At 33.0% G+C, this 17,593-nt stretch overlaps 2 protein-coding genes across 3 annotated transcripts in view; one reads left to right on the forward strand and one right to left on the reverse strand.

The window, feature by feature from the left end:
• Positions 1 to 17,593, forward strand: part of beat-IIIc (beaten path IIIc) — a 418,441-nt gene that overhangs the window by 11,907 nt on the left and 388,941 nt on the right. The window lies entirely within an intron of this gene.
• LOC142225221 (uncharacterized) lies at positions 6,238 to 16,213 on the reverse strand. The gene is made up of 3 exons (XM_075294997.1): positions 11,142 to 16,213; positions 10,122 to 10,970; positions 6,238 to 6,439 (listed from the first exon to the last, which is right to left on the reverse strand). The coding sequence occupies exons 1-3, from the start codon at positions 16,211 to 16,213 to the stop codon at positions 6,238 to 6,240; spliced, it is 6,123 nt and encodes a 2,040-aa protein (XP_075151112.1).

Raw genomic sequence — 17,593 nt, forward strand, 5'->3', positions numbered from 1 at the left:
TTCTCACGCACGAAATATTTATTTTTGTCCCATTCACGCACATTCACGAGAGTTGCTTTGGATATTATTCACGACTCACGAGATTCACGGGTGTCACCAGAATTTCGTGTCACGCGCGTACCTCTACTCTCTGTATACATCATCTTCCACTGCACTGAAAAATTTTGCAAACCTACCTAATGAGTAGTTTTTTTAACGCATGGAAAAAATGCCAATTATGGAAAGAATGGACTAATTTTAATAAATAATAGTGAGTCCCCTACTTTTCTTTAATTATTTCCTTAATTAAAAAAAAAAAAAAACAAAAGAGAGCATCTTTGGTTCGGAATCAGTACCAAAGTAATTAAGATAAGATGAAAATCTTTGGATACAAAAAAAAAAAAACTGTGTTTTGAGTATATTGCCACGATAGTCTTGGGAACGTGGTTTGCTGATGTATTGTTTTTTTGTTAACAAATTTATCCGGAATATTGTGTATATTTATAGATGTGACTTAATTGAAACTTTTTATGTATATTTTATTTATTGTAAAAAATAAATAAAAATTATACATAATAATTAAAAATACATTTTTTTTAAATTTTGTTATGGTTATGAAATTTATTCTCAATATTTTTTATTAGTTTTTTATATAACGTGAATATCATTATCATTGTAAACTTATGTATTCTAGAATTTTCTAAATGGATTTTTTTTTTATTTTGAAAAATAAAATTTAAATATTATGACATAATCTTTTGACTTTGCCAAAAATCCCAATTCTTTATTGTCCTCTCTAACACCTTCCACCCCCTCCACTCCATTAAAACATCTTACAATTTCAATGCAGGTAAAATAGATTTCCAATTACCAAACTAGAAACGTGATTCGAATGAAAAATGCACAAATGAATCCCGAATTCAATCAGTCAATCGTAAAATAAAATGTTATGAATCATCAATGAATTCCTTTTGCATTACAACAAAAATTCATAAAAAACGATTACATTGTCGAATCCTTTCATTCACTTATTGGAGCCGTTGATGACGATTATAACTTGCCCTTTGGCTCTTACTCCCCACAATATCGCTGTCTACATGCCACGCAAAGAGAAACCTTTGGCAAACTGTATATCCTTTGACTTTGAGAACACATGGAAACTGTCTGCATGCCAACAGTCCGTGAAAGAGCTTACCTTTTTTGCGAGAAGTGCGAACATTTAAACATTTGACAGATTACGGAGGTTTTCGGGTTGTTCCAAAATTGCTGACAGTTTAAAAAACAATTTGTCTTCAGTCAGTGCCTCTGACATATTGTCGGTGTCAAAATCACACACCACACTCAGAGAAACACAAATTCACACACTCGCATTCACACTCAGATAGCGAGAGACACAAAAGCCCTTACTCATGGATGAATAACCCATACATAGACAGTAGATTACGATTGTGAATCAAGTGAAGTGATGTGATTGACAAAACAGAAGTTGTTCGGGGGGTCAGAGTGGGCCACAAAAGTGTTATGTGCAATCTCAACACCTTTGCGGGATATCATCGTGCACGCAACACCCGCAGCACAGCACAATCATTGAATAAAATCAAACGCAAATTCTATTCCAATTGAATCGCATTGATTTCAACGAATATCCAACGTACTATAATCCATGCCAAAGAAAATCTATAAAAGAGTAAAGAATTAATTTTCCTCTTGGGTGAATTTACATACGTGGAATTTAATCTTAACCTAGAATTTGAGAGGGTTATCGAAATGGTATGAGATATTTTTGAGCTTCTGAAGAAAATTGCAATTTGACTGAAAACTCGTTATCCCAAGGCCTGCAAAAAAGCCCTCTATGGTGCTATTGACCTTCTTATTTGTCCGGTTTTTGTCCTCAGACAATGATTTTCTTAAGTTGGGAAACAAAAAATCCACGAGTCCAAATCAGAAAATGTCGGAATATTCGACAAACTTGGTGTTGACGAGGTAGGAGGTATTGCCGTTGTCCACTTTTGCGTATAGCCTCCATATAAACGGACCCCCAAATTTGGCTTGCGATTGCTCTAAGAGAAGCAAATTTCATCCGATCCGGCTGAAATTTGGTACATGGTGTTAGTATACGGTCTCTAACAACTGTGCAAAAATTGGTCCACATCGGTCTATAATTATATATAGATCCCATATAAACCGATCCCCCGATTTGGCTTGTGGAGTCTCTAAGAGAAGCAAATTTCATCCGATCCGGCTGAAATTTGGTACATGGTGTTGGTATATGTTCTCTAATAACCATGCAAAAATTGGTCCACATCGGCCCATAATTATATATAGCCCCCATATAAACCGATCGCCAGATTTGACCTCCGGAGCCTCTTGGAGGAGCAAAATTCATCCGATCCGATTGAAATTTGGTACGTGGTGTAAGTATATTGTCTCTAACAACCATGCCGAAATTGGTCCATATCGGTCTATAGTTATATATAGCCGATCCCCAATCACACAAAAATTGGTCCATATCGGTTCATAATCATTGTTGCCACTCGAGCCAAAAATAATCTACCAAAATTTTATTTTTATAGAAAACATTGTCAAAATGTTATTTCTATAGAAATTTTTGTCAAAATTTTATTTATATAGAAAATTTTGTCAAAATTTTATTTCTATAGAAAATTTTTTCCAAATTTTATTTCTAAATTTTTTTTTTTTATTTCTATAGAAAATGTTGTCAAAATTTTATTTTGTCAAAATTTTATTTCTGTAAAAACTTTAAACTTAATTATATACGTATTTAATTGGCCTTTTTTAGTTTAATATATACACGTATGAACTATGTGGTATATATTACGGTGTTAGGAAGTTTTAAGATACCTGGCCAGCGGCAAGTGTTACCGCAACCCAAGTAATTCGATTGTGGATGACAGTCTTTCGTAGAAGTTTCTACGCAATCCATGATGGAGGGCACATAAGATTCGGCCTGGCCGAACTTACGGCAGTATATGCTTTTTTTTTAATTTTGAAACAAAAAGTCTGTATTTCAAAACATTACTCAAAAGTCTAAGAGTCAATTTTCCTAAATTTTGATAAAAAGTCGTCTTTCACAAATTTGAAAAAAACCGAAAAGTCGCTTTTTTTCAAATAAATAAAAGTCGAGAATTCTATTTTGTACACTTTGAAATAGTGAAAAACACAAAACGTCGACGTTTCAAATTGTTGAAAGTCAAAAGTCCTATAAGTCAATTTCTCCAAATTTTACAAAAGTCAATAGGTCGAATAGTTTACTTTTTTCCAACTTTGTAAAAAGTTAAAAAAAAAACGAAAATTCTCAGTATTTTCCAACGTTAAAAAAAATGAAAAGTCAACTTTTCCAAATATCTACGTTTCCAAATTTTAACAAATTCGAAATCAATTTTTCCAAAATTTTCAAAAGTCTAAAAGTCGATTTTTCTACATTTTGATAAAAAGTCGATTTTACAAAATTGTAAAAAAATCCAAAACCTGAAAAGTCTATTTTTTTAACAAACATCTAAAAGTATATTTTTCCACATTTTAAGATAGTAAAAACCACAAAAATTCGACTTTTGAAATTGTTGAAAAATCAAAAACGCGAAAAGTAGATTTTTTTCAAATTTTACAAAAGTTGAAAAGTCAAAATTTTGAAATTTTTAAAACGTCGAAAATTTGAAAGGTTGGCTCTTCCATATTGTAAAAAGGCTAGAAGTCGCCAATCCGAAAAGTCAAAAATTGAAAAGTCGATTTTTTCAAATTTCGAAAAAATCGAAAACAGTCAAGGAGTCAATTTTTGTAAATTTTTTAAAAAAGTCGACTTTTTAAAATTTTGTTAAAGTTGAAAGCACGAAAATCGATTTTTCCAGATTTTATAAAACTCGAAAGATCAATATTTCCAAATTTAGAAAAAAATTAAAAGTCAATTTTTTTTAAACTGCGAAAAAGTCGAAAAGAGCCAAAGAGTGAATTTTCCAATTTTTTTTAAATCGACTTTTTAAAATTTTGTTAAAGTCGAAAACACGAAAATCGATTTTCCCAGATTTTATAAAACTCGAAAGATCAATATTTCCAAATTTAGAAAAAATTGAAAAGTCGATTTTTTTTAATTTCGAAAAAAATCGAAAACAGCCAAAGAGTCAATTTTTGTAAATTTTTTAAAAAATTCGACTTTTTAAAATTTTGTAAAAGTCGAAAACACGAAAATCGATTTTCCCAGATTTTATAAAACTCGAGAGATCAATATTTCCAAATTTAGAAAAAATTGAAAAGTCGATTTTTTCAAATTTCGAAAAAATCGAAAACAGCCAAAGAGTCAATTTTTCAAAAATTTTTAAAAAAGTCGACTTTTTAAAATTTTGTTAAAGTTGAAAACACGAAAATCGATTTTTCCAGATTTTATAAAACTCGAAAGATCAATATTTCCAAATTTAGAAAAAATTTAAAAGTCAATTTTTTTTTAAATTTCGAAAAAGTCGAAAACAGCCTATGAGTCAATTTTCCAATTTTTTTTTTAATCGACTTTTTAAAATTTTGTAAAAGTCGAAAACACGAAAATCGATTTTCCCAGATTTTATAAAACTCGAAAGATCAATATTTCCAAATTTAGAAAAAATTGAAAAGTCGATTTTTTCAAATTTCGAAAAAATCGAAAACAGCCAAAGAGTCAATTTTTCAAAATTTTTTAAAAAAGTCGACTTTTTAAAATTTTGTTAAAGTTGAAAACACGAAAATCGATTTTTCCAGATTTTATAAAACTCGAAAGATCAATATTTCCAAATTTAGAAAAAATTTAAAAGTCAATTTTTTTTTAAATTTCGAAAAAGTCGAAAACAGCCAAAGAGTCAATTTTCCAATTTTTTTTTTTAAAGTAGACTTTTTAAAATTTTGTAAAAGTCGAAAACACGAAAATCGATTTTCCCAGATTTTATAAAACTCGAAAGATCAATATTTCCAAATTTAGAAAAAATTGAAAAGTCGATTTTTTCAAATTTCGAAAAAGTCGAAAACAGCCAAAGAGTCAGTTTTTCCATTTTTTTTTAAAAAAGTCGACTTTTTAAAATTTTGTAAAAGTCGAAAACACGAAAATCGATTTTCCCAGATTTTATAAAACTCGAAAGATCAATATTTCCAGATTTAGAAAAAATTGAAAAGTCGATTTTTTCAAATTTCGAAAAAGTCGAAACAGCCAAAGAGTCAATTTTTCCAACTTTTTAAAAAAAGCCGACTTTTTAAAATTTTGTAGAAACCGAAAACACGAAAACCGATTTTCCCAGATTTTATAAAGCTCGAAAGATCACTATTTCCAAATTAAAAAAAAAAGTAAAATTTCCAAAATTTACAACAACCGAAAGTCGATTTTTTGAATTTTGGACAAATGGAAATATGACAAAATCGAAAACTCCAAATATCGCCTGTTCCAAATTTTGATAAAGCCGTAAGTAGATTTCGCTGATTTTGCTGACTACAATCACTAGTTCCTAATTTAACACCCTCTCAACATAAGATTTTTCCTCTCCTATTGATCGGAATGCATGTGCTTGCAAGAGCAATGTTAGCATAGCAATCAATTGAAAAGTGGCGGGGGTGTGACAAGATGATTGTTTAAGTGTAAAATCGTTTTGTCTATCTTAGACCTCAGAACCTCAATGTCAGAGCATCGAACGAACGATTGTCGATTTGTCTATCCGCAGTATTTCCATCACAATTCCGGCCATCATGTAGTACTCGATCGAATGGAATTGATGACGTGATGTGGGGTGGCATTAGATATGTTAAGGTAAGCGAGGAACACAAATTGCTGGGAAAAACTCTTTCCTGATACCTCTAAGGGCATGAAGTTGACTACACAGCACTTCACCAATGACGCTGTTAGTGTCTCAGTGATGTGTGTGCACGGCGCTTGTGTCTCAAAGGCGTTTAAGTGTTAAAATACTTTTGGCGGCAGTATTAATGAATGACTGAATATTGAAGGGGGGAATAAATGAATGAATGACGATGAATGCAATTGTATGGATCTGGAACAACCACCAGCTAAAATGCTGTATACACTTGCCCATATATCCTGTTCTTCAACTATCTGTCTGTTTCTTTGTCTGTCCGTTCGACTATCTGTGCGTATCCAAACTATATCGATTATTTTTCTCTTTAAATGCTCTAAAGAATGAGGCAGGATATTGTATAAAGATTTCAATGAAAGAAAAAAACCCACCAAACCGAAATTGAGGGAGTTTTCCACAATGGCATATTCATCAGATTCAGTCATCTAACCATGCGTTTTATGGCCTTCATTCCACGTTCCCCCACCATTTTTCTCCGCGCAACATAAATGAAAAAGTTTGGTTGAGGTGATGATGATTTCGGTTGCTGCATCTTAATTGAAGAGGAAAAAGACCCAGTTATACTTTTCGTTGGATGACAGACATTGTGACGATGATGACGATGAGTAGAATGACTATCGCTGCTGTGTTATTAAGACAAAGTGTTGATTGAGTTTTATGGTAAAATCAATTTCATTCGGGAATCTTTCATTTTGGTAAAAGGGAAGTTTTTAAGAATTTCCATTTCAATTCAATACTATGGATAAATACTGGAATCTTTTCATTAGTTAAGTTACTTTAGCTAGAGGGAGAAGGATGAGGCCTGGACTAAAACATATATTCTTATACATTGAAGAGGACGTAATTACATCAAATACAATTTTGTGGGAATGATCCAAGTTTAGTCAAGGGGAAGTAATAATATCAGTAATGGTTTACCAATATATGATAGTGGGTTTTAACGGCGTGTTACCTTCACGGTTCCCACTCGAGCTAAAAATAATAATAAAATTTGGAGAAAATCTTATCAAAAAAGTACTAAACAAAAAAAATTATTTTTAAAAATTTTATTTCTAAACAAAATTTTGTCGAAATTTTATTCTATAGGATATTTTAGCAAAATTTTATTTCTATAGAAAATGTTGTCAAAATTTTATTTCATTCGTTTCGTTTTGTTATTGTTGGTTTATTCTTCAATCATTTTTTTTGTTGTTGATTTCAGCTTAAAACCATGCATTGACTAAACTACAAGTGTAGCTTAACCAACAGAGGAAAAGAATGTTAGTCAAATTTTGTCAAAATTTTATTTCTATAGAAAATTTTGTCAAATTTTATTTCTATAGAAAATTTTGTCAAAATTTTGTTTCTATAGAAAATTCGGTCAAAAATTAATTTCTGTAGAAAATTTTGTCAAAATTTTATTTCTATAAAAAATTTTTGTCAAAATTTTATTGTTGTGTTTGGTTTCAGCTTAAAACCATGCATTGACTAAACTACAAGTGTAGCTTAGGTTAGGTTAGGTGGCAGCCCAATGTATCAGGCTCACTTAGACTATTCAGTTCATTGTGATACCACATTGGTGAACTTCTCTCTTATCACTGAGTGCTGCCCGATTCCATGTTAAGCTCAATGACAAGGGACCTCCTTTTTATAGCCGAGTCCGAACGGCGTTCCACATTGCAGTGAAACCACTTAGAGAAGCTTTGAAACCCTCAGAAATGTCACCAGCATTACTGAGGTGGGATAATCTTCCGCTGAAAAACTTTTTGGTGTTCGGTCGAAGCAGGAATCGAAGCCACGACCTTTTGTATGCAAGCCGGGCATGCTAACCATTGCACCACGGTGGCTCCCACAGCTTAACCAACAGAAGAAACAATTTTGTCAAAATTTTATGTCTATAAAAAATTTTGTCAAAATTTTATTTCTATAGAAAATTTTATCCAAATTTAATTTCTATACAAAATTTTGTCAAAATTTCATATCTTTAGAAATTTTTCTCATAATTGTATTTCTATAGAACATTTTGTCAAAATTTTATTTCCATAAAAATTTTTTTCAAAATTTTATTTGTGTAGAACATTTTGTCAAAATTTATTTCTATAGAAAATTCTGTCAAAAATTTATTTCTATAGAACATTCTTTCAAAATTTCATTTCTATAGAAAATTTTAGCAAAATTTTATTTCTATAGAAAATGTTGTCGAAATTTTATTTCTATAGAAGATTTCATTTCATTTTATTTCTGTAGAAAATTTTTCCAAAATTTTGTTTCTAAAGAAAATTGGGTCAAAATGTTATTTCTATAGAAAATTCAGTCAAAATTTTATTTCTATAGAAAATTTTGTAAAAATTTTATTTCTTTAGAAAACTTTGTCAAAATTTTATTTCTATAGAAAATTTTGTCAAAATTTTATTTCTATAGAAAATTTTGTCAAAATTTTATTTCTATAGAAAATTTTGTCAAAATTGTATTTCTATAGAAAAATTTTTCAAAATTTTATTTCTATGGAAAATTTTAGCAAAATATTATTTCTATAGAAAATTTTGCCAAATTTTATTTCTATAGAAAATTTTATTTCTATAGAAAATTTTGTCAAAAATTTATTTCTATAGAATATTTTTTCAAAATTTTATTTCTATGGAAAATTTTAGCAAAATTTTATTTCGTGTTTGTTGTTAATATTGTTGACCTTTTTTTTAAAATTTTTGTGATTTTTTATCTCATAATATCAGCTATAGGTCTATAAATTAGAAAAACAGACAGTGAAGTAACAAGACAGCGGAGAAAATCCTTGAAAACGGTTCTGACGAAGTCAACCGAAATATCAGAAAATAAAAAAAAAACAAGAAACCAACAGTTTCAAGTTTAATTTATAGACCTATAGCCGAGATTATGAGGTGATAAAAAAATCATAGAAATTTTCATTTCTGTAAAATTTTTCTGTCAAAATTTTATTTCTGTAGAAAATATTTCCAAAATTTAGTTTCTAAAGGCAATTGGGTCAAAATGTTATTTCTATAGAAAATTCGGTCAAAATTTTATTTCTATAGACAATTTTGTAAAAATTGTATTTCGATAGAAAATTCGGTCAACATTTTATTTCTATAGAAAATTCGGTCAACATTTTATTTCCATAGAAAATTTTGTAAAAATTTTATTTCTATAGAAAATTTGTAAAAATTTTATTTCTATAAAAAATTTTGTCAAAATTTTATTTCTATTCTTTTTATTCTATCAGAATTTTATTTCTATAAAAAATTTGGTAAAATATTATTTCTATAGAAAATTCTACAAAATTTTATTTCTATAGAGAATTTTATCAAAATTTTATTTCTACAGAAATATTTTATCAAAATTTTATTTTTATAGAAGATTTTGTAAAAATTTTACTTCTATAAAAAATTTTCTCAAAATTTTATATATATACAAAATTTTTTCAAAATTTTTTACTATAAAAAAATTTTATCAAATTTTTTAAAAGCATTTTCACTTTCTAAGAACACCACTCCACACTCCAGTACATTTCAATAGAAATTTTTGTCAAAATTTTATTTCCATAGGAAACTTGATCAACAATTTATTTCAATAGGAAATTTATGAAGTACCTCTTAGTTGCAGAGGAATATTTTGAAAAATCCTAAAAACATTAAGAATTCTATTAATCTACCAAACAGTAAAAATCTTACGATGTTTAGTAAATTTCTATCAACTGTGGCAACCGTGGTTGCTTATTAGTATTAAGAAAACAAGAGGACAAAAATTTCTCTTCTACAAAAACAACAAATGTCAACCGTATTGTACACTTCCGGGTATACTGGAATGGACTGTAGTGTTATTATTAGTAGTGCTCCCAGAATCGTATGAAAAAACCAGAATGAGAAAAAGAAAGTCAAGATTTCAGTTTTCAATTTGCAATATAAATGGTTTATTGTTGGATAGCTGCGGCTTACCCTTTTGGAAGTTGAAACGCAAGTAAGGTTACAAAATCAAAGCATTGATCAGACATTATGATTTAGTACATACAACAAATATTTCAATCCAGTTAAAATGAAAAGGACAAATATTAAACAAGGGTTTTGAGTGAAAGCTTTCACTGTGAGACAGAGAAAGCGATAAGGGTTGCCGCTTAGAAAGAATTCATTTCAAAGGTTTATATATTCGTTACATCATTAATTCATTCAAATTCAATTCATATTAATTCAGTTCAATATATGATTCTTAAAATTATGAAAAATAAAATAAATAAGTGTTGTTGAACAGAGTTCAACATGCCGCCCCCCTTGCGTGGATGCAACTTAATATCTGCATGCTCCGGAAATGATCCACCCAAAAATAGAACTCTGTGCTATCGGCATATTAGAAGAAGTTTGTATTAACCCAGCTAAAATTATTTTAGGCAGTTGGTCGTTTGCAATACTAATTTCCACATTGGATGGTCTAAAAAAATGAGGATCAGCCAGATCAGGTAAATGGTTATATACAGACTGCAACTTTTTTTCCAAGGTTACTTGTGGCATTGGCGTATTAAAATGGGTTTTAACAACCCCAGTAATTTGAGTCTTAACAGTCGGGTCGTGATATGACTGAAGACTCACAGTACAGTACTCCCTAGCATTCTGCATAGTTGTGCGAATTTTGAAACGCTCTACCAAAGATTGCAAGATGACCGTTTGGACTCCGGCAGAATTTAGCATCAGCCTCACCTTCTCAGGACCTTGTGAAGTTAACACCCTAACTAATGCAGTCGGTAGAAAGACATGAACTTTTGATCGCTGACTCAGGCGTTCATGCACTAAAGGTTCAGATCTGTCTCGCGATGATTGTGACCGCAGCGTAGATTTACGACCACCGGCGGATGTGTTTCTGCGCTCGCAAAATTTGTAACGATGGGTGGTGATTCTGCGGGAGTTTGTTTTTTGCGAGTGGTGATGGTTCGCAGTTTTCTTATGGTCGTCAATGTGTAGCATAGTATGATGGTTGTAGTTACACACCATACATGTTTTCCGTGATGGGCACCAATCACGAGTGTGAGACGAGCACAGACACTTGAAACAGAATCGCTTCTCCTTTACTTCCTTCCGCCGGGTTTGAACATCCATACGGTAAAAAACAGGACATTCTTTTAGAGAATGTCTGTCGAAACAGATGCGGCATTTTGGTACACGTGATGCAATGCTGTAAAGTAAAGTTAGTTAACTTGTTAACGGAAGTAAGAAACTAAAATTTTAATTGGCAACTGGTAAAATACAAAGCTTTACTAAAGGTCGAACTAATATTCCATTTTGGGTTCTTATATCAGCAACCCGAACTTTAGAATCAGGGCCGTAGTAAACTTTAATTACGCGCCCTAGACGCCATTCAGTGGGTGGTAAATTATCATCTTTAATAATAACAAAATCGTTCTCCTTAAGATTTTGTTGCTCAGTTTTCCATTTATATCTTTTCTGTAAATTAGTGATGTATTCGTTCTTCCATCTCTTCGAGAATTGGTGTTGAATACTTTTCAGTTTTTGCCATCGATTAATGAGAGACAAATTTTCAGACAATTTCTCTGGTACTGCGATTAAAGGTGCCCCTCTTAGAAAATGGCCTGGAGTTAATGCATTCATCTCCGAAGGATCTTCACTCATGGGAGATAAGGGTCTTGAGTTCAGTACACTCTCAATACGAACAAGCAAAGTGGAAAATTCTTCAAAAGTATATTTCAGATTTCCTGCCACTTTCCGGAGATGCGTCTTCATACTTTTTACTGCAGCTTCCCACAATCCACCCATATGCGGCGCATGAGGGGGAATGAACTGCCAAGAAAAACCAAGAGTATTGTATTTATCGACAAGATGAGTTTCTGCATTTTCAAGAAAATTGCGGTATTCACGCATCAGTACACGACTGGCCCCAACAAAGTTGGTGCCATTGTCAGAGAAAACTTTTTTGGGAAGTCCACGTCGTCCAACAAATCGATCAAAGGTAGCCATAAACGCCTCAGTAGTCAATTCCGAACATGCTTCTAGATGAATGGCTCGAGTTGCAAGACAAACAAAAACGGCTGCGTATCCCTTTTGGATCTTCGCATTTCGTAGTCTTGACGTTTTCAAGTCAAAAGGTCCTGCAAAATCTAACCCAGTATTAGTGAATGGCAGGGAGAACGTGCATCGTTCGGAAGGTAGGGCTGCCATTATTTGATTTCGGATCCGTTGCTTGTATATGGTACAAGTACGACAGTTTCGGATACAGTACCGAACAGCATTTTTCAGACGTATGATATAATATTCAGATCGAATCGCCCTTAGCATGCTTTGGTGTTCAGAGTGTAGGAGAATTTCATGGGTAAAAGCTATCAGTAATTTGCAAAAGCGAGAGTTCTCTGGAATTATAATGGGATATCTTTCAGTGTACGGGAGATCGGCGTTAGACAAACGTCCATTCACTCTAAGTAGATTATTTTCATCGATAAATGGATTCAAAGTCAGCAATTTGCTTTTCGTAGAGATATGTTCACCATTTTTTAGCGCATTGTATTCGTGAGAGTAAAACTTAATTTGTGCGACCCTAATTAGTTGAAATTTGACAAACCGAATTTCCTCTGCAGTTATAGAATTCTTTACCATAAAAGACGACCTTTTTTTCTGGCAGCTTCTGATAAATCGATACATAAAACAAATTACGCGCATTGCTCGATTAAATGATGAAAATCGTTCCAGTATATCTTCAGTTGCAGTCTCAATTTGAAATGTTATGACTTTCCTCTCTAGAGCAGGCTCTTTAAATGTTGTGGGTTTTGGCCAAAATTCAGGTGGTTTTACCAACCATGTAGGTCCATTCCACCAAAGTGTGTTGGACTTCAATTCAAACGCGGTACATCCACGGGTTCCTATATCGGCAGGGTTTTCGCTGGTTGGAACATGCCTCCAGGTAGCATTTCCTACATTGTCCAAAATCTCTGTAATTTTATTCGCAACAAAGGTTTTCCAATGAAATGGTGGCTTGTCTAGCCACGCCAATGTTATTGTCGAATCGGACCAGAGATATATATCAGTAACAGAAATGCTCAGATTCTGGGACACAGACTTTAAAAGTTTCGATAGTAGCGCAGCACCACATAATTCAAGACGCGGAAGACTTACAGTTTTCAATGGGGCTACCTTACTTTTTGAAGCGAGCAAAAAGGAAGTTCTAATATTTCGTGGCGATATCGTACAAATATAAATGCAGGCGCAATAAGCCTTCTCAGAGGCGTCACAAAACCCATGAATCTGAATTTGGTTTTCAGGTGTATAATGTACCCAGCGAGGAATTCGTATTTTTTCAATATCCGAAAAATTTGAGACGAAGATGTTCCATTTATCCAGTGAATGGGGTTTAATTTCCTCATCCCAATCAGTTCCATCGATCCATAACTGCTGTAAAAGTATTTTTGCTGTAACGATAATCGGCGCTAACCACCCAGCAGGATCAAAAATTTTTGCAACGATAGACAATATCTTTCTTTTAGTTAACGGTACAGTCGGAAGAGTTATATTCGATACGCTATAGTAGAAATTATCAGCCATCGCATTCCATCGTATACCTAAAGTTTTAGTCTCACTGGTGTCCTCAATCTTCAAAAAGTCTTCGTTAAGAAGATCCTCGGGGGCCATTTGTTTCAGAATGAGTGAATTGTTTGCAGTTATCTTTTTCAGTGGGAAACCTGCCGATTTAAGTAAATCAATCAGTTCTATCAAGTATGACTCAGTCTCCTCTAAATTATGTCCTCCCGAGAGTATGTCATCCACATATATTTGAGATTTTAAAATTTCCGAAGCAGTAGGGTGAGTGGATTTCCCGTCCTCACTTAATTGTAAGAGAGTGCGAATCGCCAAATAGGGAGCACAATTTAGTCCAAAGGTTACGGTTTTCAACCGAAAATCAGTAATTTCCTCTGTTGTAGACTTCCTAAATAGGACCCGTTGAAACTCCCTGTCATCTTCCTGTACGTAAATTTGTCGGTACATCTTCTGGATGTCACCATTGAAAACGTACCTGAAGAAACGCCATCGCAATACAACATTCATCAAGTCGTTCTGAAGTATGGGCCCAGTATGTAAAATGTCATTCAAAGAAATACCAGTTGACGACCTCTTTGAAGCGTTAAACACCACCCTAACTTTTGTCGAAGTACGTTCCGGTTTCACCACAGCATGATGTGGAAGATAAAAAGAAAAGTATTTTGAATTACGGCAGATTTCACTAGAAGTCGTTGCCTCCATATGATTCAGTTGCAAGTATTCAGACAACACGTTATGATACTCCTCAGCTAAGTCAGGCGTTTTTTTTAAATTTCTTTCCAAATTCAAATATTGTCCCATAGCAGCTCTTCTCGTTGATCCCAGAGTTATGTTGGATGGCAAATCATTGCGAAATGGTAATCTGACAGAGTATTTCCCATCCGATTGACGAATAGTTGTGTCCTTGTAATATTCTTCGCACCAAATTTCATTCTCAGAGAAGTTTTTTGACAAGGGGACTTCCTCGAGCTCCCAAAATTTCCTAACTTCATCATTAACCGTATCATAGCTAGTCACGAAGGACGCAAACGATGTTACAGATCGAATTGGACCACTCACTATCCATCCGAACTCAGTTTCTTGAGCCAAAAGGCTACCAGAAATATTCCTTTGAAAACCAGATTTAAGAATAAATGGAAGGACGTCACTCCCTAACAACATATCTATTTGTGCTGGTTTGTAAAACTGTGGATCAGCAAGATCAATTTTCTTCAAATCGGACCAATCAGAAATACGTGAGGGGGTAGAGGGCATGAAATGGTTCATATTTGTGATAACTATTGCAGTTGTGCTTAGTTTGAAGTCAGACTTGCGAGATTCTAATATTAAATCACAAAATTTAGAAGAGTTCTCTAAAACAGTACCACCCAATCCAGAAATAGTAGTAAACGCTTTTTTAGTCGGTATAGAGTATTTGTTAACAATCCTACTTGAAATAAATGATTCTTGGGATCCCTGATCAATAAAGGCTCGAATTGTAAGTTTTGATCCCAAGTGTTCCAAATCTATCAGCGCAGTTGGCAAAATAGTACAATCTCCAGAATGGGCAAAATTTGATTGAACGTACGTAACAGGATCAGAATATGCAGCAGTGGAAGTGGATGGATGTTCTTGTTGTTGTGTGTCAACATGATAAGCCGAAACCTGTGTCGGCTGCTCATTAGAACTCATCCTCATTGCTCCTGTTGCATTGGAATCGGGATGTAGCAAAGTATGGTGTTGCTGCTGACATTTTTGACAGAGCTTATCACTTTTGCAATTTGCAGCAATATGCCCATATGACAAACAGTTTAGACACATTTTATTGTCATTAATAAACTTTCGTCTTTGAGGAAGTTGCCAGGATATAAATTTGGGACAAGTGCGTAGCGAATGATCTTTCTTACATGCCTTACACGGTTTATAATTTTTCTCAGTCTTAACGTAATAGTTTTGAGATTTTTGGGAAGTTGGAGGTGAGTTTGACGGTTTTCTCATGTCAGAGATTGATTCAAGCATATTTAGTCTTTTCGAAATAAATTCATCGAGTTGTCCCCAAGAAGGCATCTGTTTATGGTCAGTCAACGAATTCTCCCAAGCTGTTAAGGTATCATCAGGCAATCTTGAAGATACCCAATATACCAATATGGGATCCCATGAAATAACAGAAATATTGAAGGTTTTAAGAACAGATAGAGAGTTGTTAATGGTGTACTGTAAATTGCGCAACGCTTTCCCTTTCTCAGTTGTAACTCTTTCAGTTTCAAATATTTTTCTAAGTTGATGATTAATTAGGATTCTTTGATTCTCATAGCGTTGTTTTAATGCATCCCATGCGAGAGAGAAGTTGTTGTCTGCCAAGGCATATTGTTTTACTATCTGATTTGCCTCACCTCTTGTTTTCGCCCTTAGGTGAAACAGTTTCTGAGCAGGAGACAATTTTGGGTGGTTTATATAAATGGCGGAGAACATGTCTCTAAACCCCGGCCATTTATCGTACCCTCCGCTAAATATTTCAGTGTCACATGGAGGCACTTTTAACGAATAACCCGTTTCCTCTAATTTCGGTTCATCTTTCTCATTTTTCCGTAGCGAACTGTCCATTTTGCTTTTCTCAATATCAATCAAATCCAGCATAGCCGTTTTGCAAAGTTTGTATGATCTGCATGATTCATTAAACTTTGCATGAATAGACTCCCTTTCTGATTTGGAAAGCTTTTCCTCAGCTGTCATTTCTGTCTCATAGACTTGAGTCAAAGCACGCCATCGACGCTCTAGATCATCTAGATCGACCCTTAAACTTGAAAGTGTATGTTCAGTGACATCGATAGCAGAAAAATTCGCGCAGTATGTGACCAATTGGTCCGAAAAAAATATGAATTTCTGAGATGACATATTCGTGACTCAAATACAGACAAACAAATCGCAAAACTCAACAAAATCACCCAAATCGATCTAGGGGTTATAACCTCCGACAATCAATGATGAAAAATAAATTTCGGTTATACTGCTCAACAAAATTGTTGAAAGCAATGGCAAATTAAAATTCACAGAAAGCCACTAGGCCAGCAATTAGTTCAAGTGCTCAGAAAGATATATATTAACAAAGTTGTTAATTCCGATGACCAGTTTAAAATTCAAATTACAACAGATATTCCAAAGTAAGAACCGATTTATTGAATTCACAAAATTCCAAACCAGAGTCTTAGCCAGTTATTTTAAATATTATCCTTCTAAGGTGGGTGCTAAGTCCGAGTTTAACCGCTAAAATCAAAACTGAACCGGCAAGAGCAGTATAAAAAATTATTTCCCGTTAGCAAATTCTATTATGACTTGATGAGGAATTACCCAATGCAAAATTAAAATTGTTTATTCTCGGTGAAATGAATCAATTATGAATATTAACCGTGAAAAAAATGGGCAATTTAGAGCGATAAAGCTAACACAAAACTGGCCTTCAAAAAAAAATGTCCATGTTCGGTGCTTCAAAACCTACATTAACAGGAGGAAACCAATTCAAGTGATGGTGTATTAATTTAGAATGTGTAATATTTCATACCACATAACCAATCCAAAATTTACAAATCTATGACGTCGTATTACATCCAGTAACTATAAACAGACTTGACCTTTATCAAGCCGTGTAATTAATTTTTTAATATCAGTGTAAATAGCAGAAATGTATATATAAATGTCCCTGAGAAATTTTCCCACACAATGGAACACATAACATACATGAACTCGTGCGAAATTTCTCCAGTAATTAATCGAGTAAATATTGTTTTATCAAATATTTAAATAATCAAATCTAGTGACAATATCTGTCAACTAGAAGCTCACAAAATTCCAGAATCAAACAATTCACCTCCAGTACACAAAATCTTTATTGATTAGATAAATTCAATACATATAAATTGTTGGGGGTCTTTCTTTTCCAACACTCGAAACTGCAGATAACAATAATATATTCAATATGCCGATCTAGCAAATTTCAGCATAAGAAACTTCTCCCAATTCATAAGTCATAAACTTCCATAAACATGTTTCAGATATATTATCATTAACCGTCTGTTTCACTATATACCATGAATTTCCAGTTACATAAAACTGTTCATAAAAATATATTTGTGAAAATAATGATTCCAGATTGCCTTTAATTATGTACACAACAAATTGGCTTCTCAATGTTGAAAACAATCACGGTAAAATCCGAATTCTTTCTCGACACACAAAAAAGAATTTTCTTGTGACTCAATACTAAATCAAATTCAATCA

Source organism: Haematobia irritans, chromosome 2 (genome assembly GCF_050003625.1).
Source record: "Haematobia irritans isolate KBUSLIRL chromosome 2, ASM5000362v1, whole genome shotgun sequence".
Taxonomy (NCBI): Eukaryota; Metazoa; Arthropoda; class Insecta; order Diptera; family Muscidae; genus Haematobia; species Haematobia irritans.

Coding starts and splice junctions, on each gene's coding strand:
- LOC142225221 (XM_075294997.1), bottom strand. CDS start 16,213: ATGTCATCTCAGAAATTCATATTTTTTTCGGACCAATTGGTCACATAC. Junction 10,971..11,141: donor CCCACTGAATGGCGTCTAGG/GCGCGTAATTAA, acceptor TTTACTTTACAG/CATTGCATCACGTGTACCAA. Junction 6,440..10,121: donor GCACAGAGTTCTATTTTTGG/GTGGATCATTTC, acceptor TTAATAACACAG/CAGCGATAGTCATTCTACTC.